The sequence below is a fragment of the Bufo bufo genome, chromosome 7 (assembly GCF_905171765.1).
Source record: "Bufo bufo chromosome 7, aBufBuf1.1, whole genome shotgun sequence".
Lineage (NCBI taxonomy): Eukaryota > Metazoa > Chordata > Amphibia > Anura > Bufonidae > Bufo > Bufo bufo.
The window spans coordinates 176,445,826-176,473,192 of record NC_053395.1 but is presented as its reverse complement, the minus strand read 5'-3'; the positions used below and the strand labels follow the sequence as shown (position 1 = coordinate 176,473,192).

General features: G+C 43.7%; 1 protein-coding gene across 1 annotated transcript in view; it reads left to right on the top strand.

Annotated features, from left to right (window-relative positions):
* Positions 1–11,642, top strand: part of UBE2E3 (ubiquitin conjugating enzyme E2 E3) — a 71,595-nt gene extending 59,953 nt beyond the window's left edge. Inside the window, exons 4-6 of the mRNA XM_040440529.1 lie at positions 2,373–2,505; positions 7,096–7,243; positions 11,025–11,642. Of these exons, the coding sequence (XP_040296463.1) occupies positions 2,373–2,505; positions 7,096–7,243; positions 11,025–11,122 (379 nt within the window). The 3' untranslated portion in view covers positions 11,123–11,642. The remainder of the gene's footprint in view (positions 1–2,372; positions 2,506–7,095; positions 7,244–11,024) is intronic.
* The last annotated feature ends 15,725 nt before the right edge of the window (positions 11,643–27,367 follow it).

Below are 27,367 nucleotides of genomic sequence, written 5' to 3'. Positions count from 1 at the left end.
CAGCTCTCGTTATCTTATTATCTTATCCAATTTATGTGACGGATTTAGGTTTATAAAACTTGGGCGTATTGTCTTTTTATTTTTTTATTTTATTTTATTGAGCATAATATTTTTATTGTTTGCTTCTTTTATTGAATAGGTGGAAAAAAAAACGGCTGGTTAGTACAGCAGCAGTACCACGTAACGTGGTCGATCTCCAGCCTCACTTCTTTTTCTCTGCACGCCCACACAATGGCGGTATAGCTATGAGCTATTGTTGTCCGGACATGTATCCCCATCAGTCACAGTGTTAGTCTTTTCTAATAGGTTTGTCAGACAGTGCACCCCTAAAACTAAAAAATGGTAACATGGTGTCTGGTCATTAAAACCAAAAACACCTGCACAGGAGCCGTAACTTAGCTTAGGCTCTGTTTACATCTGTGACGGTGGCTCCATCAGAAACCTCCATTGCAGAATACAAACAACACACAACGACGCCCACTGGACCGCGTTAATTTATGGGGTCTGCCGGATTCCGTTAGGCGCCATTGTGTGATGGATCCAGGTGTCCATCATTTTCTGTTTTCTCCTCCGACGATGGAACAGAGCGCCATAAATGACAACACAGGTGGGAACATAACCTTAAACTGACCCTCAAGTCCAAACCTAAAACTGTCCAAACCTAAGATTTTATAGTCAGTATACCTGGTGCACTCAGGGGGAGATCTATCTAGATTGGTGTTTTCTACACCTGTGCACTGGAATGGGAAGCACCTAATTTATTAAGAGGCGTGCCGTAGATTTCAGCTATGATTTATGCCTGTTTCTGACGTAAATTATGGAAAATCCAACCGTGGAGGCTTCGTCCCCTTTTTGCGCCACATAGAAAAGTGCTTTCATATACCATAAAAGTGGCATCAAAGCCCAAATAAATCCCCCCCCCCCCCATGCAGAGTGCTATAGGAAGTCGAAGACACTCCTTTCCCCCTTCCTCTGCTCTTGGACAAACCAGCTGTGATGATCTAGGTGCTGAATCCAACAGGGCAATAGACCTGGGAAATAAAGGAAATCGGGGATGTTGCCCATACTTGATTCGGGTATAGCCAAATTATAGATTTTGACTGAAGGGTCGCTTTAACAGTATGTGATTCATGTGTCCTCTACCATTCATAATGTTCTAGACTGACTTCATCAGTAAGTTTTGCAGCTACTGTTCATCAGTACAAGACACTTGGACTCGTTTCTAGCTCTACATAGTTGATTAAATTAACCCAAGCTCCACTGACTCTATATTATACATTTCTTTTGGTTTTTATTGTGTTTTTAGTAGGCAGAGGGACACAGAAAGTGATGTATATTACAAAGGGGCTCTAAACTTTTAGCATAAAACTAGAAACCTCTCAAGGCTCATTCACACGAGTGTAGGTTGTCCGCCATATACGAACATCGGCCGTGTGAATCACAGATGTGAACAATCGGCAAGATGCGGTGCGGAGCAGAGGCATGGTTTAGAAGCACTACAAAGAGCTTCTGTGGGCTCGTGAGTCCGTGCTTCTGCACCACAAAAGGTAGCAAATGTCCTATCTTTTGGCATATATTGCGGATCGCGGACCCATTCAAGTGTGCTCCACAATACGGGGTTCACACACCTGGTGCCCATGCAACACGGGGCACACACAGTCATGTAGATGAGCTCTTATGATTCTGAGAACTGGTGTTCTTTATAGTCTCAAGAAGCCCGTTTCATGGGGATGAGCGTTATGTTTTGCCTCTAATCAGTTTTTTCATTATTTTAACAAACGAGAACATGTCATCAGATAATGACGGGAATAGAGGGGCAGTGTGCATGTCTGACCTCCCGCTCCATCAGGACCCCCGTTCTCATGATTGGTGGAGTTCCCAGCAGTTGGACCCCTAGCGATCAGCTAGTTATCCCCCTAGTTTTTGTGATTTTTTTTATTTTTTTTTGCATGTGAATTGCGCGTGACTTATGACGTCAACGGAGTGAATGTCCAGCATGTCTGGATTTTTTGTGACCGTCACGTCGCAGATTATTGCTTTGCGACCCCTTAGCCTTGCATTACATAAAATTTTGCGGTGTAGCCCTAGCCTTATCCTAAAGTTATGTTCACACTTTGCTGTCATGTTGCAGTTTATGTAGCTGTTTTTCTAAAATTATGGGATAACTGTAGCATCTTGCCGTGATTTGAGAAAAATAGTGCCAAAAATTAGCCTCTGAATAAGCCTTCACAAAAGTTTGGAAAGTGACTAGTTTTAATTTACCGTTCTAGCTTAATTATATTTAGTCATAGTCATTTAATAATTTTTGTGGTTAACCATTGCTTTTTGTGTTGGGTACAACTGAATAACTTTTTATTTTTCCTTTCTTATAGTGCTGGCCCAAAGGGAGACAACATATATGAATGGAGGTCGACTATTCTGGGACCACCAGGATCTGTATACGAAGGAGGAGTATTTTTTTTGGACATCACCTTTTCATCAGATTATCCTTTCAAGCCACCAAAGGTGAGTAAAGACGTTAAATTGTTTATGCCAAGAATAAAAGATATCCCCAATCCTAAGTGTCTGAGTGGTGGGGGGGGGGTCGACCTCTGTAAGCCCCACCAGTCACAAGAACATGGGTCCTGTGTCCCTCTGTATGAATGGAGGGGCTGTGTAGCATGCATGCTGCCCCTCCATTCAGCTCTATGGGACGGTAGAAGATAACTGAGCGCTGTTCTATTCTGTGTCTGGAAGTCCCATAGAGCTTGGCCATTTCTCAATTCATGTGGGGTACACAGCACCCCCCTGAGCTTATGGTCGGTGGGGGTACCAGTGGTCACACCCCCTCCAGTCAGATATTTATGCCCTATCCTGTCAATAGGGGATAATGTTTAATCTTAACGCAAAAGGGTCTATAGGTCATCAGTTCAATAGGTCATCAGTATCTGATCTGTGGGAGTCTGACACCCGGGGCCCCTGCCGATCAGCAGTTTGAGAAGGCACCGGCACTAGCAGTAGCAAAGCGTCATCTATTTGATAGCTTGGTATCGCAACTCAGCCCCGTTCAGTGGAGTAAGCTGCACCTAGGGCTGTGATGGTCAACCTCCGGCACTCCAGCTGTGGTAAAATTACGACTCCCAACGTTTACATTTGCTTGGCTGTTCTCAGAACTCCATGGAAATGAATGGAGCATGCTGGGAGTGGTAGTTTCACCACGGCTGGAGTGCCGGAGGTTAGCCATCACTGACCTAGGGCATGTGACCAGTAAACCTGATGCCACATGTCCTTGAGAATGCACCGCTGCTTGCAGCTTTCCCTATCAGTTGATCAGCTGGGGTATGGGGTGTCGAACCCCCAAAGATCAGATGCTGATGACCTATCCAAGCATTTGAGTAGAGCCTCATTCACACGTCCGTGTTTGTGCTCAAATCCGTTAGCAGGTGGTCAGTGATGCATCCGTGAGGCTGTCCGTGTGTCCGTTTTTTGCTGTCCGTGTTGCATCCGTGTTTCACTGACACTGAACAGCTTAAAAATTAAATTTTCAAAGCATCTCTTCTTAATCATCTGTGAAACACGGATGGCATCTGTGGTTTTCACGGACCCATAGACTATAGTGGACGTGATGGATCCGTGAACACGGACAAAATAGAGCATGCATCCGTGCTAAAAACACTGACCCAAGGACCGTGCTAAAACACTGATGTGTGAATACACACCTTAAAATGAATGGGGACGTGTGCTGTCCGTGGAGAACACGTACAGCACATGTCCGTGAAACACTTGACGTGTGAGTGAGGCTTAAATCTGACCCAGTTTACGTAGAATTGAGCAGATCTGGTATGGCGGTGGGTTTCAGCTTCTCTAGAACTGTTATCTCTTGGAGCTTCTGCTGTGACACAGCTTTGGAGACCGCGTCCTTTAATTGTCCTGTTTGATGCATGAGGCTTTGGTTTGAGAAGCTAACTTGGCTGTCGCCTGTGAGAACTGGCCAGAAGTCGGAGTAGTGCAGATCAGTAACCTGGAAGCATGAGAATGTAATAGGACTATTGACAGCAATAGTAAATCTGACTCCGAGAAGACAAATATAAAATAGCAAGACAAGTGCAGCCGTTTCAAATCCAGCACGGCCAGAAATAAAATGGCGTTTACTCTAGCTCTCTGTTAAAGAAGAAATGTATTACTACTGTGTATGGTAGTTTATTGTCAGTATGCCCAGATTTTATTACAGGGTGCATTTTTTTGGACGCCACAAGAGAAATATAATTTTTATAAGGGGAAAACTAGGGATTAAGTTATGTTAGGTCATTCTCGCATAATTTTTTATTTTGTGTCATAAGAAGTGTTGGCCTATTTGATTTTCCGGCACTTCAGTAAAGCTCTGTTCACATCTGTGTTAGGTATTCTATTTTTTTGTTTTGTCATAAGAGCAGAGAATGAAAATCAAGCTGTAATGGATCAGTTTTATGATGAGCGGCTACAGCAAGCTGCTGCGGGTGCCGGCTGTATCATACAGCAGACACCCAGCCGCAATGATGGGTCATTTAACCCCTCAGTTGCCATGATCAACACCGTTCATGGCATCTGTGATGTAAAGCAGAGGGATGCGGCTCCCTCTGCCTTCTAATCAGAGCCCCTGCTGTGTAATCGCGGGAGTAGCCCTGCAAGCCTGGACGCTTCTGAAGCTTACCAGGCCTGCTATGGTAAGCGCCATGCTGCGCTGGGCATGAGGCACAGCTCAGCAGGGAGCGCGGTATAATGCCATTCATCCTAATAGGTCTATATTAGGGTGAATAGGACAAGGTGTCAAAATATCCCAGGTTCTAGACCCCTAAGGAGGCAAATAGTTATTAAATAAAAAGAAAAAAGGTTTTCAAAAGGTTTTTATTTTTTTAAATTAAACAAAATAAAAACTATACAAGTTTGGTATCACTGTAATCATGGTCAGGTTATTTTTAGCACCCAGTGAACGCTGTTATGTCAAAACTCCAAAACCTTTAATAGAATTTTTTATTTTTCAATGTTACCCTGCAAACAATTTTTTTCTCCCGTTTTCCAATACAAGTAAATTAAATGGTGGCATTAAAAAGGGCATTTTGTCCCGTAAAAAAATAAGCCCTCATGTGGCTATGTGAATGGAAAAGTAAAAAAGTTATGGTTATTGGAACGTGGAGTGAAAAATGAAAATAGACCCGGTCTTTAAGGGGTTAAAGGGTTTCTCCACTTTAGACAATCCCTAATTGTTAGAAGGGTCCATTGACCATAAGCTGATCACAAAGCGCCTCCCTGCTATCTTCCATAGTGCTTTGGCATTATCTGTAGGGAAACCTACTAGTAAGTGTTTAGTTTCCTGCCGTGCCTCAATAGCGGGATGAAGAATTACACAGTGCCCATTCACATCAGTGGGTTGTGTGTAATACAGGACAGCACTGGTCCTCCAGAGTGATAGACTCTTCATAACCCTCCACTCTGGCCATGAGATAAGGATCCTGAACAGAGGACCCTCCTCTATTAAAGAGGACCTTTCATGGGATTATTTGTTCTAAAAAACAGCTCACCTTCTCCCTGTACCGTTACTCTAAATTAACATATGAGGCACCAAAAACCGCGACAGCGGGGGACACAGTGCCAGAACGGAGGGCTATTTTAGAAAAAAATTAAGTGCTGGCATCTGTAGGGGCCGCCCTATCTGGTAAGCATACCAGTTTCTAACAAATAATCCATGAAAGGTCCTCTTTAACTCACAACTCCATAATATAGAAGTATAATAATCATGAAGTCCGTCATGTGACTAAACATGTCTCTCTTAAAGGGAATGTGTCACCATTTTTTTTTTTTTTTTTTTGCCAGTTAAAACCAGATAGCAGCACATATAATTTTTTTTAAATCGGTTTTTACTTGCAGATTTTTTTTTTAATTCTTTTTACTGAACATGATTATGGGGGCGGCCATTTTGCCTGAGCTGTTCTTAAAGTGTAACTGTTACATTATTCTATTTGTAATGTATAGGGGCAGTGATACTGACCATTTTTGAAATATACTTAAATTACTGAAATCGTACATTTCCATTAGAAAAATAGCTCTAAAGTCACCCATTTTGAGCCTTAGCAGCGCTCCTCTGTCTTGTTTACATAACACGGTCAGTGTTGAGCAAGTCTCCACTGTTATGTAAACAGAAGACAGAGGAGCGCTGCTAAGGCTCAAAATGGGTGACTTTAGAGCTATTTTTCTAATGGAAATGTACGATTTCAGTAATTAAAGTATATTACAAAAATGGTCAGTATCACTGCCCCTATGCATTACAAAAATAAAAAAAAGAATGACAGTTACACTTTAACAGCATTTAGAGATATGCTTTGCAGCAGCCATCATGGGCACAGGCACAATGGACAGGAGGGAACCTTATTGACTTCTTCTATGGGAGTCAGTCATAGGGTCTCAATACCGGAAAAAAATGCTTCAGTTTTGTCCCCATTCATTGTCAATTCCGTTCCATTTGGTTGCGTTCTCATACCGGAGAGCAAACCGCAGCATGCTGCGGTTTTGTTTTCATCCTGGGATGCGGAGCAAGACACAATAGAAAACTGATCTGTCCCCCATTGACTTTGAATGAATGAAGTTCATGACCTGTTTCGTTGATAACGGATGCAGATGGTTGTATTATCAGTAACGGAATCCAGCAAAAATGCTAGTGTGAAAGTAGACTAAGCTGTGTTATCACCTTTTGTTTGACTGGATTCCGCAGTGGCGCGCTGCTTGTGGGCATGCCACTGCCAAGACCGGTCATTGGCTGCAGTGGAGAATGTGACAATGTCCATTGTCCATGCTAAGCCGGAAGTCAACAGTGCGGAGACTAGAACATGGACACACTGGAGGCAGCACGGATGACCTGAGTGGCAGGGAGCAGGTAAGTATGAATCTACAGCTTAGGGAGGCAGGCTGTGGGCATTTACTAAAATGTCCTTATTCACGGAAAACCCCTTTAAAGGTGAGGTATGATATCATTGTGAGAGGGGAAAAATAATTGTACCCCAAATGAGCTCTTTGTTTTTTAATATATCAGGCACCTGAGCATACCTACACTCAATGCACCTTTTTACTTTCCTTGAATTTCAGGTCACATTCAGAACCAGAATCTATCACTGTAATATCAACAGCCAAGGAGTCATCTGCTTGGATATTCTGAAAGACAACTGGAGTCCAGCACTGACTATATCAAAAGTTTTGCTATCTATTTGTTCTCTCTTGACAGACTGCAACCCTGGTAAGTCAATGTATGGGAAGCAATTATGGAAGTGGTCCGATAATATGTACATCCAAGGCTAGATAAATGACAAGTGGTTGGAGAAACTTATGTCCACTGTAACAATGCCTTGTGGCTCTTTTATTTGCTGCACTTTTTGGTCCCTCACGTTCAGGCAGCAGGAAGAACTAATTAATCAAATTAGCTACTCATGGATATTAAAGTTGTCCAGAATTCGAAAAACTCGGCTGCTTTATTCTAAACAGTCCAACACCTATCCGTGGGTTGCAACTCCACTGAAGTGATCATAGATGAGCGGTAATACCACACACAACCTGTTGACAGGTGTAATGCTGTTTTTGGTCCGGGACAACCCCTTCCATTGTATACGTTTTTAGTATACATAATTTAGTAGCTTTTTAGTATACCTATCGTATTTTACGCCCTATAAGACACACTTTTTTTTCCTGCCAAAAGTGGACAAAAAAATGTAATTGCGTCTTACAACGTGAGGACGTTGGCCCACTCTGCAACCTCATACTGTGCTACATCAGGTCACAGCGCGGCAAGAAGAGGGTGGCAGCTTTGTCTGGAGCAGGAGACATGAGTTTTTTTTGTTTTTTTTTGTCCAATTTGAGGTCTGAGAATCACTGGGCGTCTGATTGGGGGGCCTAATCGGATGTCTGAAACACACTGGGGGTCTGATCTGAGCTCTGAGAAACACTGGGGTCTGAGAATCACTGTGGGTCTGATATGATGTCTGAGAATCACTGGGGTCTGATCTGAGGTCTGAGAATCACTGGGGGTCTCATCAACACTGTGGGTCTGATATGAGATCTGATCTAATGTCTGAGAAAATTGTTCCTCCGATTTTCCTCCTGTAAAGCCGAGGTGCATCTTATGGCCAGGTGTGTCTTATAGGGTGAAAAATCAAGGTCGTTTAGTAGCTTTTTAGTACACCTACTTTAGTAGCTTTCTCCACAGCAGACTAGCCTTCTTTGTGGTCCCAGTAATAGTCGGTTTGAATAGTCAGAGCTCTCACTAAAGTTCTACCCTACGGTAGAGCAGTGAGCAGATCGACCTGTATGCTATACTAATCACTATTTGAAGTGACTAGTCCCACCCAAGGATATGCTATATTCAATGTCGTTTACTGCTGACTAGATCATTACTACCCCTGTGATATGAGCTGGTACGCACAGCGTCTGCAGATCGCGGTGCTGCAGCTCAAACTATCCCTGCCATAATCTTTAAAATGTTGTGAGAGGCAGCTCCCCCGACATGTTTCAGCTACAGACAACGGTTGTCTGTAGCTCCATTCCCCTGAAGACGCCGCCTTGAGCGGTGAAACATGTCGGGGGAGCTGCCTCTCACAACATTTTAAAGATTATGGCAGGGATAGTTTGAGCTGCAGCACCGCGATCTGCAGACGCTGTGCGTACCAGCTCATATCACAGGGGTAGTAATGATCTAGTCAGCAGTAAACGACATTGAATATAGCATATCCTTGGGTGGGACTAGTCACTTCAAATAGTGATTAGTATAGCATACAGGTCGATCTGCTCACTGAGTGAGTGATAGTTTAAATAGTCTTGACTGTTTGGTGCCAGAAGACACCAGTAGACAATTGAGTTTACAACTCAATGCCAGGTGGCAAGTTTAACAAATCAGTCAGTAATCACATTAGACTACTATATACCACTCATAGAAGGATATAATTATATCCCCCCACTCTGATAGTATATGGTGACAGGGTGTCACATACTCCTACCTCCTGTTAAATACCCCTCCACCCTCCATATGTATTTTTAAAGCTCTCAACAGAGTCCTTTTTGTTTTGGTTTTGTTTTGGTTTTTGTGTATGTGAATAAGAAATAAAAGTTATGTTTTAATAAAAAGACCACAAACAGGAATTTATAGTCTTAGGACTTTTGAACTATATTAATTACTTGTAAGTAGCAGGTGCATTGACAAGGAGCAGCGATAGCGCCGCCCCCGTCATTGTACCCCTCAGATGCCGGGTTCATACATAATCCCAGCATCTGAGTGTAAAATTAACAATAAAAAATAAATAAAAATTATTCAAACTTACCGCCTCCACTTGTTCACGATGGGCCGGCCGCCGCCATCTTGCTTGAAGGTCTCGGCCAAAATCCTGTGCGGCGCAAGATTACGTCATCATGCCGGCCGGCGTGATGATGTAATCTCGCGCCGCACAGGATTTCGGACGAGATCTTCAAGCAAGAGGGTGCCTGGTGGTCCATCGCGAGCAAATGGTGGAGGTAAGTTAGAATTTTTTTGTTTTTTATACTATTTCAGGTTAAATCTATTCGCTGACACGAAGCACGAGGAAATTCTGCTTCTAGGCGAATCTAATTTATCCTGAAATTCGCATCGAATTCCACTTCGTGGGATTCGGTTCGCTCATCTCGAATTGTAACATAAAAGAAGATTGCTTAAAGTCATGATCGCTTCTGGAGCAGCAGCTCTACTCCATCGAGTGCTCTTACACATTTGAATTGCATATCACCGTGTCTGCTGTAAATTATGTTCTTACATCTGTAATTTCAGGGCAGAACAGATGGCGAAGGTTTAATACAAAGTAAAGTGTCTATTAAAATAACCAATGTGCATCCAAGTGCACGTGGAGGACAATTTCTTTCCACAGCAAAAATAAAACATTTGGGGGGAGCTTTTTGTAAAAAGTAGGGTTAAAAAAAAAAAATTTGCTGCTTAGAGGCGTATGAAGGAACGTGACAAGTTTAATTTATAGAACAATCGCTGCTCCCAACATCACAAGGATGTGTAATGCCAGCTGTGAACCACAGTGGGTTCGCTCATGGTTTAGCTCCATTCAGTGGGGGTGAAAAACTGTGACCGAGACCAGAGTCAGGGGCAAACTTCAGTGTGAACTAGGCCTTACACTTCCCCAGCAGTTAGCGGTGTACAGCCACTTGAAGGGCATGCGTTTAATACTTTATAGGAATCTTTTCAATGTTTAAAGGGGTTGTCTGAGTTATTTATTTTAAAAAGGCAGGTAACGTACTAAAAATTATATTTTTTAAAAATTCAACTAAAATCACACTTTGCCAAATCCACTCCATTCCAATGCCACTGTTGCAGCCATGACATGTTTTAGCTACAATGATGTGCCCATATTTCACATATGGCCGCTGCAGCCAATCCCTGACCTCAGCTGGATAGGGCAGGACACCTCTGAGGCCCATTGATTGGCTGCAGTTGTCACACATGGTATACGGGCACACTTGCACATGTTATTGCTGCCATCGCGAAAGCAAATCTTGGCATGGAGGAAGGAGCACCACCTCTTAGAGGTTAGCATAACATTGTTTTTATTCTGCCGTAAAAAAGAATAATCGGACAACCCCTTTTAAAAGGCATCTGTCAGCAGATTTGTACCTGTGAAAGTGGCTGACCTGTTGCATGTGTGTTTGGCAGCTGAAGGCATCTGTGTTGGTACAAATAGGTACAAATCTGCTTCACCTTGAACACTGGACACTATTGAAGAATGTTGACAAGAAATGGATGTTGTGACCGTTCCCCTAATTTATTAATTCATGTATTGTTTATATCTGGTACAATAAACTGTAGATGTAATGTTTCATGTGGTGTCCTATAAAGGTCTACAATCTATCGTGTGAAATCACAATTTCACGAATGCTTTACAGGTTTCCGCATCTGCACTTGTCTGTTTTGCACGTGTTGAACATATTTGTAACGGTAAAATTTTTTTTGCTGAAATAACATGTTTGTTTGTTTTTTTTTCTTTCTCTTTTTGTAGCTGATCCTCTGGTTGGAAGCATAGCCACTCAGTATTTGACCAACAGAGCAGAGCATGACAGGATAGCCAGGCAGTGGACCAAGAGATACGCTACATAAATTGTACAGCGTGAAGAAGCACAAGGCATCTGTACAATGTGCGAGGAATCTTTATAGCCTTTACAATACGGACTTCTGTGTATATGTTAAACTGATTCTACTCTCTGCTTTTATCCTATATGGTTATCCTGCCCCGAAAGGTAAATGCTATCAAGAGTAGAACTTTGTAGCTGTAGATTAGTAATGTTAAAATGCCTACTTGCAAGTCTTGCTTCTTTGGGATATCAAAATGTATTTTGTGATGTACTAAGGATACCGTTCCAAACCAAATATTATTATAGTGCATTTTAGCCTAATTCATTATCTGTATGACGACGTTATTAAAGTTTAGCTGTAGATTACTAGAAAAAATGTCATTTGTATTAAACCCAGAAATATTTCCAATTATGTGGTACACGCTGTTGTGAATACTGTTTTGCCTTTGTCAGTTTGTACTGAAAGGATTTCCTTTATCCCTTTGTAGCTCAGAGAGCACCCAATGTATTACCCCAAACACAATAAACATGTTCCCTAAGGTGTAGTTTCTTTGCTTCCACGTGCCAACGTACTATTGGGTGACACCATGCTGGGTTATTTTGTCTTCCACTCATTGATCTGTTCCAGTTCACTTTCTGATCATCTGTCATTTTGCTTTGCAGTGTAGTTTTGGCTACTTTCACACTTAGGGTCCATTCACATGTCCGCAAAATGGGTCCGCATCCGTTCCGCAATTTTACGGAACAGGTGCGAACCCGTTCATTTTCAATGTGGCCGGAATGTGCTGTCCGCATTTGTGGATCCGCACTTCCGTTCCGCAAAAAAATAGAGAACATCTCCTATTCTTGTCCGCAATTGCGGACAAGAAAAGGCATTTTCTATAAGAGTGCCGTTGATGTGCGGTCCGCAAAATGTGGAACGCACATTTCCGGTGTCTGTGTTTTGCGCATCTGCAAAACACATACGGACGTGTGAATGGACCCTTACTCGTTGTTTTCCGGTATTGATATCTGGCAGAGGATCTTAATACCGGGAATAAAAACGTTTCCATTTAGTCCTTATGCGTTCTGAATGGAAAGAGATCCGTTCAGGATGTCTTTCGTTTCGTCAACATTCCGTTTTGTGCCCGGTCATAAAAACAGGAAAAAATGGGTCCAGCACAGAAAACAATGTAACTCAATGGCGACGTTTTATTTCACGCAACTGCATCCTAATGCAATGGGTGCATTCTGATGTGCAAAATCAAAACAGATCCATTTAATTCCGGTATTGAGATTCTCTGTTTGATTTCAATACCTGAATTAACGCAAGTGTGAAAGTAGTCTTATAGCTGATTCTATAGAAGTGCCGCTTGTCAATTGCGTCCTTTTGTTAAAGAATTGATATGCATACATTTTATATGGTTCTATAGCGGAGAGGAGTGTTTAATATCATTAAAGGGAACCTGTCCAGTTATACATGGAGACCTATCTGCAGGCAGCATGTTATAGAGAAGGTGGAGCTGAGCAGATTATTATAGTTTTTGTAGGAAAAGAATCAATATAGCTTGTGTACAACTTATTAATTTATATCACTACTCTTTTTAGGAGTCCAGTGGGCAGTCCTGCTTAAAGAGACTCTCCAGGACTGTCACCAGGATCAACCCTATTAAACCAGGCATGTAGCCTGGTAGGGTTGATCTAGCTGAGTAAAGAGATACCTATCTTTTCTCTCTAGATGCTGACGTTGTGGAGAAATTAAGAAACTTATTTGTATGCAAATGAGCCATTGGAGCATTAAGAGGAGTGCGGTTTGAGCACCGGTCCAGCGACACCCCTGGTGCTCCAAACCCGCCCCCTTCCTCTTCGATTGACAGCGCTAGACTTCACATCTAGCGCTGAGTTCTTGCACCTGCGCACTTGTTCACAAGCACGGCGAGTGGACACCAGTCTTCTGCTGCATGTCGAACAGCGAAGATGATTAGTGCTTACCTGCCATTGATGTCATTCCACCCAGAAATTGTATATTTTTTGACTGCTGCCACCTTTGTGCCTAAGGCACACAAGCAGGTCTCCTTTGGATGAGTTGAAGGTGATCCAGATGCTTTCCTACAGCCTTAAGGGCTATAGGCACCTTTTGGGGATTTTTTTTATTATTGCATTCTACTCCTTTTCAACAGTTTTTCTTCTACAGCTTTCTGTTTCATTGTTGAATTTACAGAATAGCACTTCTTCACACTGAATATGTCAGAGAACTGCTTTGCCCCCTTTCTTCTAAACTCCTGACAGCTCATAAACTTTCATTTATGTTAAGTTCTTATCAAACCTGTAAGAATTTAGCTAGAATGAGTGTTTATGAGCAGTTTGGAAAGGTCAGCTAAGGCTACTTTCACACCTGCGTTCAGGTGTCCGCTCGTGAGCTCCGTTTTGAAGGGGCTCACAAGCGGCCCCGAACGCAGCCGTCCAGCCCTGATGCATTCTCAGTGGAGGCGGATCCACTGAGAATGCATCCGTCTGGCGGCGTTCAGCCTCCGCTCCGCTCAGTGAGCGGACACCTGAACGCTGCTTGCAGCGTTCGGGTGTCCGCCTGGCCGTGCGGAGGCGAGCGGATCCGTCCAGACTTACAATGGAAGTCAATGGGGACGGATCCGCTTGAAGATGACACTATATGGCTCAATCTTCAAGCGGATCCGTCCCCCATTGACTTTCAATGTAAAGTCTGGACGGATCCGCTCAGGCTACTTTCACACTTAGAAATTTTTCTAAGTTATAATGCAGACGGATCCGTTGTGAACGGATGCAAACGTCTGCATTATAGGAGCGGATCCGTCTGATGAAACATCAGACGGATCCGCTCTGAACGCTAGTGTGAAAGTAGCCTAAGGTCTACAGATTAAGCCAACAGAGAAGTTCTCTGGAATATTCAGTGTGAAGCAGTGCTAGTCTGAAAGCTGTAGAATACTGTTGCAAATGTGAAGATGTTTTAATAAAGACCAATTGAAGAAACCTTTTTAAAATCGTTTAAATGAAAATGAGGGTAAGGCAGTAATAAAAAAAATAATTGCCCCCCCAAATGTGTCCATAGCCTTTAAAGGGGTTGTCTCACTTAAGCAAGTGGCATTTATCATGTAGAGAAAGTTAAAGGGGTTGTCCGGGTTAATTTTTTTTGTTCTTTCTACGTTCCTAACTAGGCAAATTTAACAACTTTACAATTAACTCACTTTATCTGCAGTGCCTGGTTTATCAGATTTGACTGAGGGTCACATGACCTGTGATGTCAGCTTTTCTCCCTGCTCTGATAAAGTTAGTTGCACAAGCCTGTAAATGAGAGGTCACTGTGCTGGCCATGCCCCCCCCCCCCCCTGCCCCCCTTCACTGCCGGGCTGTCTGCTCTCTCCTAGGATTCTTAACCCCTTCAGCTGCACAGACTGGGTAGCTGCAGGCAGTGACAATTCTGGGCACAGGAGCTGACAGACTAGAGAGAGCATTGCACAAGAAGGTAGGGGGAAGATCCTGTTTGTATTAGCAGTGTCATTATACAGCTGGGACTTGTAGTTCTGCACATACAACATGCTGCCGATTCTCCCAGCAGGCAGACCTGTCCCTCAGGGCAGCTCTTGTAGCCACTTCCTTAGCAGTGCAGGGGAAGGGGCAGAGATTGTTATATAATTTATTTATTTATTTTTTCTTGCATAAAACTTGCTTAGGGCTCTTTCACACTTGCGTTCTTGTCTTCCGGCATAGAGTTCCGTCGTCGGGGCTCTATGCCGGAAGAATCCTGATCAGGATTATCCTAATGCATTCTGAATGGAGTGAAATCCGTTCAGGATGCATCAGGATGTCTTCAGTTCCGGAACGGAACGTTTTTTGGCCGGAGAAAATACCGCAGCATGCTGCGCTTTTTGCTCCGGCCAAAAATCCGGAACACTTGCCGCAAGGCCGGATCCGGAATTAATGCCCATTGAAAGGCATTGATCCGGATCCGGCCTTAAGCTAAACGTCGTTTCGGCGCATTGCCGGAGCCGACATTTAGCTTTTTCAGAGTGGTTACCATGGCTGCCAAGACGCTAAAGTCCTGACAGCCATGGTAAAGGGGAGCGGGGGAGCAGCATACTTACCGTCCGTGCGGCTCCCCGGGCGCTCCAGAGTGACGTCAGGGCGCCCCAAGCGCATGGATCATGTGATCACATGGATCACGTCATCCATGCGCATGGGGCGCTCTGACGTCACTCTGGAGCGCCCCGGGAGCCGCACGGACGGTAAGTATACCGCTCCCCCGCTCCCCACTACTACTATGGCAACCAGGACTTTAATAGCGTCCTGGGTGCCATAGTAACACTGAACGCATTTGGAAGACGGTTCCGTCTTCAAATGCTTTCAGTACACTTGCGTTTTTCCGGATCCGGCGTGTAATTCCGGCAAGTGGAGTACACGCCGGATCCGGACAACGCAAGTGTGAAAGAGGCCTTAGCTTAGTTATATATTTCTGCCCCTCAGATTTTCAGTGCTATATACAGTACAGACCAAAAGTTTGGGCACACCTTCTCATTCAAAGAGTTTTCTTTATTTTCATGACTATGAAGGCATCAAAACTATGAATTAACACATGTGGAATTATATACATAACAAACAAGTGTGAAACAACTGAAAATATGTCATATTCTAGGTTCTTCAAAGTAGCCACCTTTTGCTTTGATTACTGCTTTGCACACTCTTGGCATTCTCTTGATGAGCTTCAAGAGGTAGTCCCCTGAAATGGTCTTCCAACAGTCTTGAAGGAGTTCCCAGAGATGCTTAGCACTTGTTGGCCCTTTTGCCTTCACTCTGCGGTCCAGCTCACCCCAAACCATCTCGATTGGGTTCAGGTCCGGTAACTGTGGAGGCCAGGTCATCTGGCGCAGCACCCCATCACTCTCCTTCATGGTCAAATAGCCCTTACTTTCAAAGTTTTCCCAATTTTTCGGCTGACTGACTGACCTTCATTTCTTAAAGTAATGATGGCCACTCGTTTTTCTTTACTTAGCTGCTTTTTTCTTGCCAGAATACAAATTCTAACAGTCTATTCAGTAGGACTATCAGCTGTGTATCCACCTGACTTCTCCTCAACGCAACTGATGGTCCCAACCCTATTTATAAGGCAAGAAATCCCACTTATTAAACCTGACAGGGCACACCTGTGAAGTGAAAACCATTTCAGGTGACTACCTCTTGAAGCTCATCAAGAGAATGCCAAGAGTGTGCAAAGCAGTAATCAAAGCAAAAGGTGGCTACTTTGAAGAACCTAGAATATGACATATTTTCAGTTGTTTTACACTTGTGTGTTATGTATATAATTCCACATGTGTTAATTCATAGTTTTGATGCCTTCAGTGTGAATCTACAGTTTTCATAGTCATGAAAATAAAGAAAACTCTTTGAATGAGAACATGTGTCCAAACTTTTGGTCTGTACTGTATATATTTGTACTGTATACATGCAGGGTGGCAGCATCAGCAAGGGGGTACCCCGCAAGGAAAGGCATTTATCTAGAATAAAAAATAAAAAAACAGGTTTCCAGAAAGAGCCATTCATGAGCTATCTATAAGATATCTGATTGGAAGGATAGGCAGTCAGTAGATATTCCCATATTATCCCATTGTGAATCATGTTTTATTACAGGTTTAAGTGTAGCATCACTAACTCTATGTACTACATTTTAAGTTTCTGCGGATGCCGGCTCATTATAAAGAGCTCCGTTTGTGAAACAGAATATTTTTATTAATAGAAAAATTGAAGCTGTACTTTAAAGTACCTGTTCACCATTTTACAGGTTATGTAATCTACACTTTATTATATTGTATTGATCCGCTGTTTATTGTTGGAGCTAATCAACACTCTTTTTTTGACAGATCATGACTGAAAACCATGGACACCCTTTTGGATCATTTCATCTTTTTATTAAATTGCATGTATTCTGGGTTAAAGATCATTTTTTAGTATTGTTTTTTTGTTACAAAATTTTGAACCATTTGATCATAATTCAGCTTAGATTATTCAGAAGGGCTGGAGAGAGCTTTTCTGACTGGTTTAGCATAGAATGGCATCAGGCAGCTTGCTCTGTCTTGTAGTAACGCAAGATACATTGACCAAAAGGGTTAACATAGGGTGTGTTTTTTTCCCCCATTTAATAAATGCAGTTCAGTTTACAAAAAATTGAACCAAAGGTGTCCATAACCTTTTTAAAAGGAGGTGTCTCAAGGTTTCAACATATCCTCTATCCACAAGATGGGAAATAAACGACTGGTGGGGTTGCGACCACTGGGACCTCCACCGATCATTGGAACAAGGGTCCTGAGAGAAGCCATATGTTGGAGATAGCTGAGTGCTATACTATTGGGACAACCCTGTCTGTTAGCTCCCGTAATAGGATGCTGTGTTTCATTTAATGTTTCCTACATCAGAGTTCAGTGTGGTGTTTAGTGTAGCTGTAAAGACAACATTACCCAGAATACTAGAAAAAGCTCTGCAATCATTGAGCTGGCAAGGAATGCTGGGAGAATTTCAGCTCTGTAACCTGCAGAATTCCTCCTTGATCCAGGGCGTTATTCTGATTGGAGTCGGGAAGGAATTTTTTTTTTCCCCTAAAGTGGGGAAAATTGGCTTCTACCTCCAGTTTTTTTTTTGCCTTCCTCTGGATCAACTTGCAGGATAAAATAATAAGGATGGACAGATGTCTCTTTTCGGCCTTATAAACGATGTTACTATCACCATCTGTCTTGCCACTGCACCCAGCCCTTGACAGGTAAGTTACACTGTTCCCATAACTCCCATTCATTTATATGGTAGCTACTATTATATGAGAATCTCGGCACCCCTGCCGATGAGCTGTTACATTAAGCCACCGCACTCACCAGGGCTCTGGTGAGCGTAGGCAGCTCCCGACAGCTCTCCAAGCACAGTGCTGTACCTTGTACATCGTCTGTGCTTGGTATTGCAGCTTAGCCCCATTCACTTCAATAGGGCTGAGCTGCTACTAGGCCATGCAACCGATGTACAGTGACGTCACGCACTGCATACACGGTGGTGGCTGTATGCAGCAGGCACCTGGCTGCAATGACGCCGAAACTGGTAATTTAACCCCTCAGATGCCGTATTCAAGAGCGATCATGGCATCTGTGAGGTTGGGCAGAGGGCTGTGGCTATCTCTACCTTCCAATCGAAGCCACTGCAGAGCTCTGATTGGTTACTATGACAGCCTGGGGCTTGCTGAAGCTTCCGATACCTGTCATGTTAAGCTGTCTGCTAAGCTGTGCACGAGGCACAGCTCAGCAGGCAGAACGGAAGAATCCCAATCACCCCCTTCCCAATTTTACATATAAAACTATTTGGGATTGGTGTATTCAAAAACGCCTGAACTATTGAAATAAAAAATGTCCTGCATGAAGAACACTGTAATAGAAAAAAAAATGAGATTTACCTTTTTTTTTTTTAGTCCTTGACCCCCCCAAAAAAGGTGAATGAAGTTGTATGTACCCCCAAAATTGTACCAATAAAAACTACAGTTCATCCTGCAAAAAAAATTATGGCTATCAGAAAATGGTGATGCAAAGAAAATTTTAGTTTTTTCAAGTTATTTTTTTTTAAGTAATAAAAGAAAATCTGGCTTATAGGGTTAAGTGATTGGAAAAACCCCAAAACTCATGGCTTTTTAAACGTGAGCAGGAAAAAAAATGCTAAATTGAAAATGGGCCTAGCCCTCAAGGGGTTAAACAGCATAGCCTGTGGCTTAGTTCACAGTGAATTGATCAGTGATTTCCATCAGTGATTGTGAGCCTAAACCAGGTGTGGGTACAGGCGGATATCTTTCCATTATATCTTATCTCTGTGTAGCCGCTACTTCTGGTTTTGGCTCACAATCACTGATGTAAATCACTAATCAAATAACTAAAGTGTGAACTGGACCTGAATGCAGCAGGATGAGGTCAGGGAACCTCTGTTCTGGAGATTGACGCCGGTCCCAGAGATAGGACCCCCATCTATTACACTTTTATGGCGTGTCCTGTGCATATGCCATAAATGCTGCAATCTGGCTGCTCAGCTTTCAGCTACTCATCTTTATTTTTTTATCCAAATGTAGGAAGAAGCAACTAAAAAAGGAATCAAATCCCTGACAGCATTTACTGTATTATGTGCAGGGGCAGCAGAGCAAGAAGTCTGTCGTGTCAGTCAACAGCAGCAGAGCGCTGAGTGATACCAGAGGGGGCATTTTCTGTACAGGCAGGTAGCATACAGCAGTAGTTATTGCTTCTCGTGCCTACAACCTATAGTGAACAGAGCAGCTTGGAAAAGTGACCATCTGCTGTTATGGTTGCTTTTCTGTGGACATTAAAGTGAAGGCTTAGGGCCCCATACCTACCTGACAATTGCCTGCTCGGAAGTGGAGGGGACCTCTGCATTTACCGATCCATGCCCCCCCCCCCCTCCTCCGCAAATGATACAACATGTCCTATCTTTGAAATTAATTGGACAGCTTAAGTGTAATTACATCTGCTTACCACTGCGGTTACAATGGCGAGCAGGTAAACAATGAAGAAAAGGCAGCGCTCGCACGAATGCGGCCTTCTCTTCAAACAGCTGATCGATGGAGGTGCCGGGTGTCAGACCCCTGCCAATCTCATATTGATGACCTATCCAGAAAAATAGGTCATCAATATGAATAAAACAGACAACCCATTTAGGTTTTTAGTTTTACATCCAGCGTATTTCTCTGTATATCATCGAATTGCGATTTTACATAGTGTCTGCAATTTTGCAACTCCTCTTGATCTGGGTTGAAATTTCTTTCTGGTTTCCATCCAGAAGCAGCATGACAGATTTCTTGGTAATGTCCCTGTAGTCAATAGTCTTTAAGGCTAACTTTTCCTGGTCAATAATCATTAAAGTCATTCCAAGCACAGATGTCCTGATTTTACTTCCAGACGTCTGCTTAGAAACATTCCACAGAGAAAATTGGCATGTGTGTTTACGTTGGGTTAACATTGATGCATGCCAGGAACACGTCAACAGGATTGACAGGGGGAGACTTGCTGTAGGGCTTCAAAAAGGCTTGGCTTATCTAAAAATATAGACTAACATGTATTGTCTGATTCAACTGTCTTGCAATGTTTCCTTACCAGTCTTTCGCTAAACACTTTTATTAGTAACAGAACATGGGAGAATCAAGGTACTTCATGGGAACAGTATAGACAAAGGGGAGAATTTATCATGAGGGTAATATTTGAAGTCCGTTTTGATTGAGTCTGCTTTGGAGTGCTTTGCAACAAATTTATCGGATGTTATACGTTGATAAATTTGGCTTGTGTTTAAACCTTGTGTTGTGTTGCTGGTCCAATTTTCGACACCACCCTTCTGGAGTGGATAGGACTGTTATAAAAAAAGTCCTAATGATAAATCTTGACTGAAACTAATTGACATAGCTACTTACATCCACTTTCCCACCCACTTTTCAGAACTGGAGTGGATGGTGTAAAAATGCAAAAAGTAAAAAAGTTTGCGCAAGTTTTTATAAACTTTTTGGTGCAGATTAGGGTTGGGCAATATACCGATATCACGGTATACCGCGGTATTAAAAAAAAAACGGCGATATGGCGATATTGCTGTTTCCTAATTACCACGGTATTTTGTGACGTCATCTGCATCATTACACACCAATTGCCAACCAGGCTCCTCCTCGCTTGCTCCCATGGTGAGGTCTCCGCCCACCGACGCCCAGGCTGAGCAGCGCAGTAGCAGCGAGCGAGTGGCGGGAATTATATGTCTTCTGTCCGACCTTGGCCTACTCAGTCGTCAGTCCTTCATGCCTGCCTGCAATGCAACTAGCTGCATGCTCCACACTGCACATTGAAATAGCAGCCAGCAGGCAGGCAGGGAATGAGCCATCACGAGTCCCTCCCTCCCCCATGACCAACAAGAATGAATTACTGTATGGTGGTGGCAGGCAGGTCACACAGTTGGCCATAAGACGGGGGGGGGGGGGGGGCAGCACCTTGTGGCTGCTGCCCCCACTTTAATGTCTCCTTTTGTGGCTGCTGCTCCCATACTGTAATGTCTCCTTGTGGCTGCTGCCCCTGATACTGTAATGTCTCCTTGTGGCTGCTGCCCCGGCGAACACTGCCATACAGTGTGACAATTAATTTCTCCAAGTTGTGGCTGCCCCCCTAAGCCAATGTCTCCTTGTGGCCCCTATTATCCCCATAAAGTATAATGTCTCCTTGTGGCTGCCCTCATATGTCTCCTTGTGGCCCCCATACAGTATAACGTCTCCTTGTGGCCACCCATACAGTATAATGTCTCCTGCTGGCTGCCCCATAAAGTATAACGTCTCCTTGTGGCCACCCATACAGTATAATGTCTCCTGCTGGCTGCCCCATACAGTATAATGTCTCCTTGTAGCTGCCCCCATACAGTATAACGTCTCCTTGTGGCGGCCCCCATACAGTATAACGTCTCCTTGTGGCTGCCCCCATACAGTATAACGTCTCCTTATGGCCCCCCCGTACAGTATAACGTCTCCTTGTGGCCCCCCGTACAGTATAACATCTCCTTGTGGCCCCCCGTACAGTATAACATCTCCTTGTGGCCCCCATACAGTATAATGTCCCCTTGTGGCCCCCCATACAGTATAATGTCCTCTTGTGGCCCCCCATACAGTATAATGTCCCCTTGTGGCCCCCCATACAGTAGAACGTCTCCTTGTGGCTGCTCCCATACAGTATATTGTCTCCTTGTGGCTGCCCCATACATTTTAACATCTCCTTATGGCTGCCCCCATACAGTATAACGTCTCCTTGTGGCCCCCCGTACAGTATAACGTCTCCTTGTGGGCCCCCATACAGTATAATGTCCCCTTGTGGCCCCCCATACAGTAGAACGTCTCCTTGTGGCTGCTCCCATACAGTATATTGTCTCCTTGTGGCTGCCCCATACATTTTAACATCTCCTTATGGCTGCCCCCATACAGTATAACGTCTCCTTGTGGCCCCCCGTACAGTATAACGTCTCCTTGTGGGCCCCCATACAGTATAATGTCCCCTTGTGGCCCCCCATACAGTAGAACGTCTCCTTGTGGCTGCTCCCATACAGTATATTGTCTCCTGGTGGCTGCCCCATACATTCTAACGTCTCCTTATGGCTGCCCCCATACAGTATAACGTCTCCTTGTGGCTGCCCCCATACAGTATAACGTCTCCTTGTGGCTGCCCCCATACAGTATAACGTCTCCTTGTGGCTGCCCCATACAGTATAACGTCTCCTTGTAGCTGCCCTATACAGTATAACGTCTCCTTGTGGCTGCCCCATACAGTATAACGTCCCCTTGTGGCTGCCCCCATACAGTATAACATCTCCTTGTGTTTTTTTCTTTTAAACGGGTATTTATTGCGATATATCGTTATCGCGATAAATTTCTTAATATCGTTATCGTCTGAATATTTTTGATATCGCCCAACCCTAGTGCAGATTAAGATGTAACCTTCAGTTGATGCAAAAAAAATAGTAGCTCTCTCTTTACTTTTTACTGCTTTTTATTTCTCTTCTGGGTTTGACAAAAATAAAATATTGCATTAAAAAACACATACTTGAGTCCAGCTTTAGTATACAAAAGCAGTATCGAAGTGTCGAAAAAAGTAATAGGAATGCTTCAGCAAGTGTTAACCCCCACCTAGTTAGAAATCAAAAACTTTTGCTTTGGTATTTGGACCAATTAATATGATGGACCAATTATATTTGCTTTCTCTTCTTTAACCCCTTAATGAATGGGAAATTTTCCATTTTTATTTAAATTTTTTACTACCAACCTTCCCAGCCGTAACTTTTTCCTTTTTTTTTTTTCCATTCACATAGCCATATGAGGGCTTTTTTTTGCAGACAAGTTGTACTTTCCAATGGCACCATTTACAGTTACATACACTTTAGTGGGAAGCGGGGGGAAAATAAAAACATTGGATAAAAAATAATTTTTTCTTTGCATCACCATATTCTTACCCCCATAACTTTTTTTTATTTTTATGTGTACAGATCTGTGTGAGGGCTCATTTTTTGCGGGGAATAAAGTTACTTGTACATACTAAATGGTAAAACACTGGGTAACACTGACAAGGAAAAGGAATTTTAGTGGACAGCAAACTACTAAACTGTAGAAACCAGTGGTGCCAAGGCCAATAAGATTATGGGGTACATCAAAAGGGGCATAGTGATGAGAACATAATCCTACCACTTTACAAATCAGTAGTCAAACAGAGTATTGTGCACAGTCCTGGGCTCCTGTGAACAAGGCAGACATAGCAGAGCTGGAGAAGGTTCAGAGGAGGGCAACTAAAGTAATAACTGGAATGGGTGGACTACAGTACCCTGAAAGATTATCAAAATTAGGGTTATTCAGTTTAGAAAAAAGAGCACTGAGGGGAGATCTAATAACTATGTATAAATATATCAGGGGTCATTACAGAGATCTCTCCCATCATCTATTTATGCCCAGGACTGTGACGAGGGAACATCCTCTGTGTCTGGAGGAAAAGATGGTTTGTACACAAACATAGAAGATTCTTTATGGTAAGAGCAGTGAGATGTGGTGATGGTGAATTCCCTAAAAGAGTTCAAGAGGGGCCTGGATGTATTTCTGGAGAGTAATAATATTACAGGCTATAGTTACTAGAGAGGGGTTTTTGATCCAGGGAGTTATTCTGATTAGAGTCAGGAAGGATTTTTTTTTCTCCTAAAATAGGGAAAATTGGCTGAACCAGATGTCTTTTTTCAGCCTTACAAACTATGTTACTATGTCAGGCCTTAGTGATTCATTTCTGTTAATTTCTTTCTCCACATGATTGGAATTTAATATTTTTGGGGGGATTGTTCAATTTAATTAAACCAGGCAATTAACCAAAACACTGGGAAGTGCACAAAATTATCTTTGAGTGATAATTTGATATTAAGCATCAGGCCTGTCATCCATTTCCATAATTTTTTTCTCCACATGGTTGGAATTAATTTTTTTGGGGGGGGTTGGTCAATTTAATGAAACCAGCATATAGGTGACCAGCCAAAACACTTGGTAGTGCACTAAGTTATCTGAGTTAACTGTTAGTGATAATATGATATTAAGCGTCAGGTCTGTTTCTTTCTACACACTGGGGGGGGGGATTTATTCAAATCAGCATACATGTGATTACTACACCAATACACAGGGTAGTGCACAAAAATATCTGAATGATAATGAATTTAGGCTTAAATCCGTTTAAATTTATTTCTCTATCCACACAGTCCCAATCAAATTTTTTTTTTTGGTGTGTTGAAATTATTTACACCAGCATATATGTGATTACTACACAAATATACATAGTAGCCCACAACATTATTTGTGAGACCCAGAAATGTCAGGGCCACATCTGCTTCGGGATCTGGTGATGCCGCTGACACTGTGGGTGGGTTAGGCTCCAAACGTGCCAGAGCTAAGCCCAAGCTCAGCTGCCTGGAGCTCTGTGCGAGCAACTCCTATATGGATATTTTTTTCCTCCACAAGGCGGGCATGCAAAACCACAGCCATGTGCAGGATAAATACAAGCCATGGCCGTTCAAACACAGCCATAAGTACCAGAGGTCTATTGGAGCACATGAGTTGGCATCACCGGATCCTTTGGAAAAATACAGCTGGCCAGCACTCCCAATCAGAACAAGTCTGTCTTCTTTTTTCTGGTCCTCTTTGTGGCAGCCAACCCGTATCCCCAAGCAGCAGAGTATCTTTGTAATCATCATGACCTCCTTCTTCTTCTGCTAAGACTCCTTCTTGTCCTCGACTCCATCATGAGGCATCTATAATGGAATATTTGGCCATGAAAAAGCTTGCAGACAGCAATAAGCTTCTCTACAAGCTGAACTCCCACCTGGCCACATTGCTAGCAGTGCAGTCGCTGCAGTACCATTGTAGAGGTGCCTAGTACTTTCAAGTGTTGAACGGGAGCCACTCCATGCGATTCTCGCTTTGCGGCATGCTGCACTCCATGGGGGACACCTGGAGCAGCTGTTATGGACAGAAACAGTACATGTCTTTCACGGCCCACTAGGTCAATGTGCAACCGAAAGGCAGCACCCCAGCAACATGGCCAGGTCCTTTTGACCCCCTTCCCACCATATCATCAGGCTGGCTCCGAAAGCAGGCACTTATTTGCCTCCTCCACCTCCTCTTCCATGGACACAGTCCTGTGCACAACAGCAGAAGAGAACAGCATCGCTCACACTACCCCTCCTTACTATCACATTTGACAATTCAAGCGTTGCCATGCAGTGTTGGAGCTGTTCGGCCTGGGCGAGAGAAGCCACACAGGCGAGCAGTTGCTAAAGTACATCTGGCTGTCACCCCACTGACTCCAATTAGACATAGTAGTGACCGGCAACATCCTGGCCACCCTGAACACATGCTCCCTGCATGGCCTTTTTAAAAAATGCACTGGCTTGCGCAAGGTGCTGGCAATGTTCAGGAGACTGTCCCATTTTTCAGCTATTCTAACTTGGTGAGGAACGCTCTCCTGAACTTGCAGCATCAGAATGGTCTGCAGCTACACCACTTTAAAGGGCTTCTACCACCAGAAATACTGTTATGTAGCTGACTGACATTAGCGATTCGCTAATGTCAGCACTACATAACAGTATGTTTCTAACATTAGTCCCTGCAGCCGTTTTTGTTTAAAAAAAGCACTTTTATTATATGCTAATGAGCCTCTAGGTGCTATGTGGGCGTAAAATCAGCACCTAGAGGCTCCGTCTACTCACCCATTATCCCGCCCAGGTCCCCTGTTCTGCCCGCCCAGCTCCTCTTGATTGATGCCACTGTTCACTGCATCTTGGTGAAATCCCGCGCCTGCGCCGTTCACTTCTGTCTTCGGCGCAGGCGCAGTGAGTGAAGGCCGCTCTCCTGATGCCGGCTTCCTCACTGTGACGTAGTCGGCGCAGGCGCAGTGAGGAATCCGGCACCAGGATCGCATCATTCACTCACTGCGCCGAAGACAGAAGTGAATGGCGCAGGCACGGGATTTCGTCAACGATGCGGTGGACCGTGCCATCAATCAAGAGGAGCTGGGCGGGCAGGACAGGGGACCTGGGCGGGATACAGCGTGAGTGGACGGAGCCTCTAGGTGCTGATTTTACGCCCACATAGCACCTAGAGGCTCATTAGCATATAATAAAAGTGCTTTTTTTTACAAAAACAGCTGCAGGGAGAAATGTTAGAAGCATCGCTAATGTCAGTCAGCTACATAACAGTATTTCTGGTGGTAGAAACCCTTTAATCTGTGACATTCCAATCACTGAAATTCAACATTACACATGCTCGGGCATCAGAAAGCTGTGAACGATTCTGCCATGCGCCAGACCACCTCAGCAGGGAGCATGTGTTGCTTCCAGGTTGGGCAGTGGCAGCTCATGCCGTTCATGCTGCAGTTGTCCCTCATATGTATGCTTGAAGAGACGCTGACGCTTATGCAACAGGTGGCAATGAAACAGGAAGAAGAAGAACAGCAAACGCCTCTTGCTGTAGCTGTTCAGGACGCACAAACTTCCATAGGGGAGGAGGAGGAAGAATATGATGACCGTGATAGTGGCCACGACACCCAATCGTCTCAGTAGGGGGCAGAGTTTGAAAGAACTGGCTCCTTGGGCACGCTGGCCAGAATGGTGACCTGTAGACTCGCTTATGCAGTGACATCAAGCAGTCTGATGATTACTGGATACTGATTGCTTTTTGACACATGCTAGTAAAGCAAAATGGAGGAATGTTTTCCTGCCAAAGAAAGGAAGGCCAAATTATGTTATTACCAGGAAACACTGTGTACGCAGCTTGCCACAGCTTGCGTCGCGCAAACGCCTGCTGCCAGAGTGTCTGAAAGAGAGGCCTCTCTCCAACACCCCCCTCCTGCCTCCAAAAGCAGCAGAAGCCAGTCAGCAAATCAACAGCTCCCTCCTCAACGCCCAAGTTCAGGCCTACCTACACCCTGGCCAGCCTCTGATGAATGCTCTGTTCCCTGACATTATGGATTTTTGGGTAGACATACAGGAACAGTGTCCAGAACTGGCATAGCACGCTTTCTTTCTTCTTTCTCGCCCAGCCTCCAATCTCATCTTGGAGAGTGTTTTCAGTGCAACTCAGACAGCATTTACTATTGCTGTCATTGAGTTCCAGAGCCCAGGGAGGGGGGGGAGGGAAAAAGAATCATAAAAAAAGATAACTGGTTTTCCTAGAAATTCCTAGTTCTAGGAGACTAGA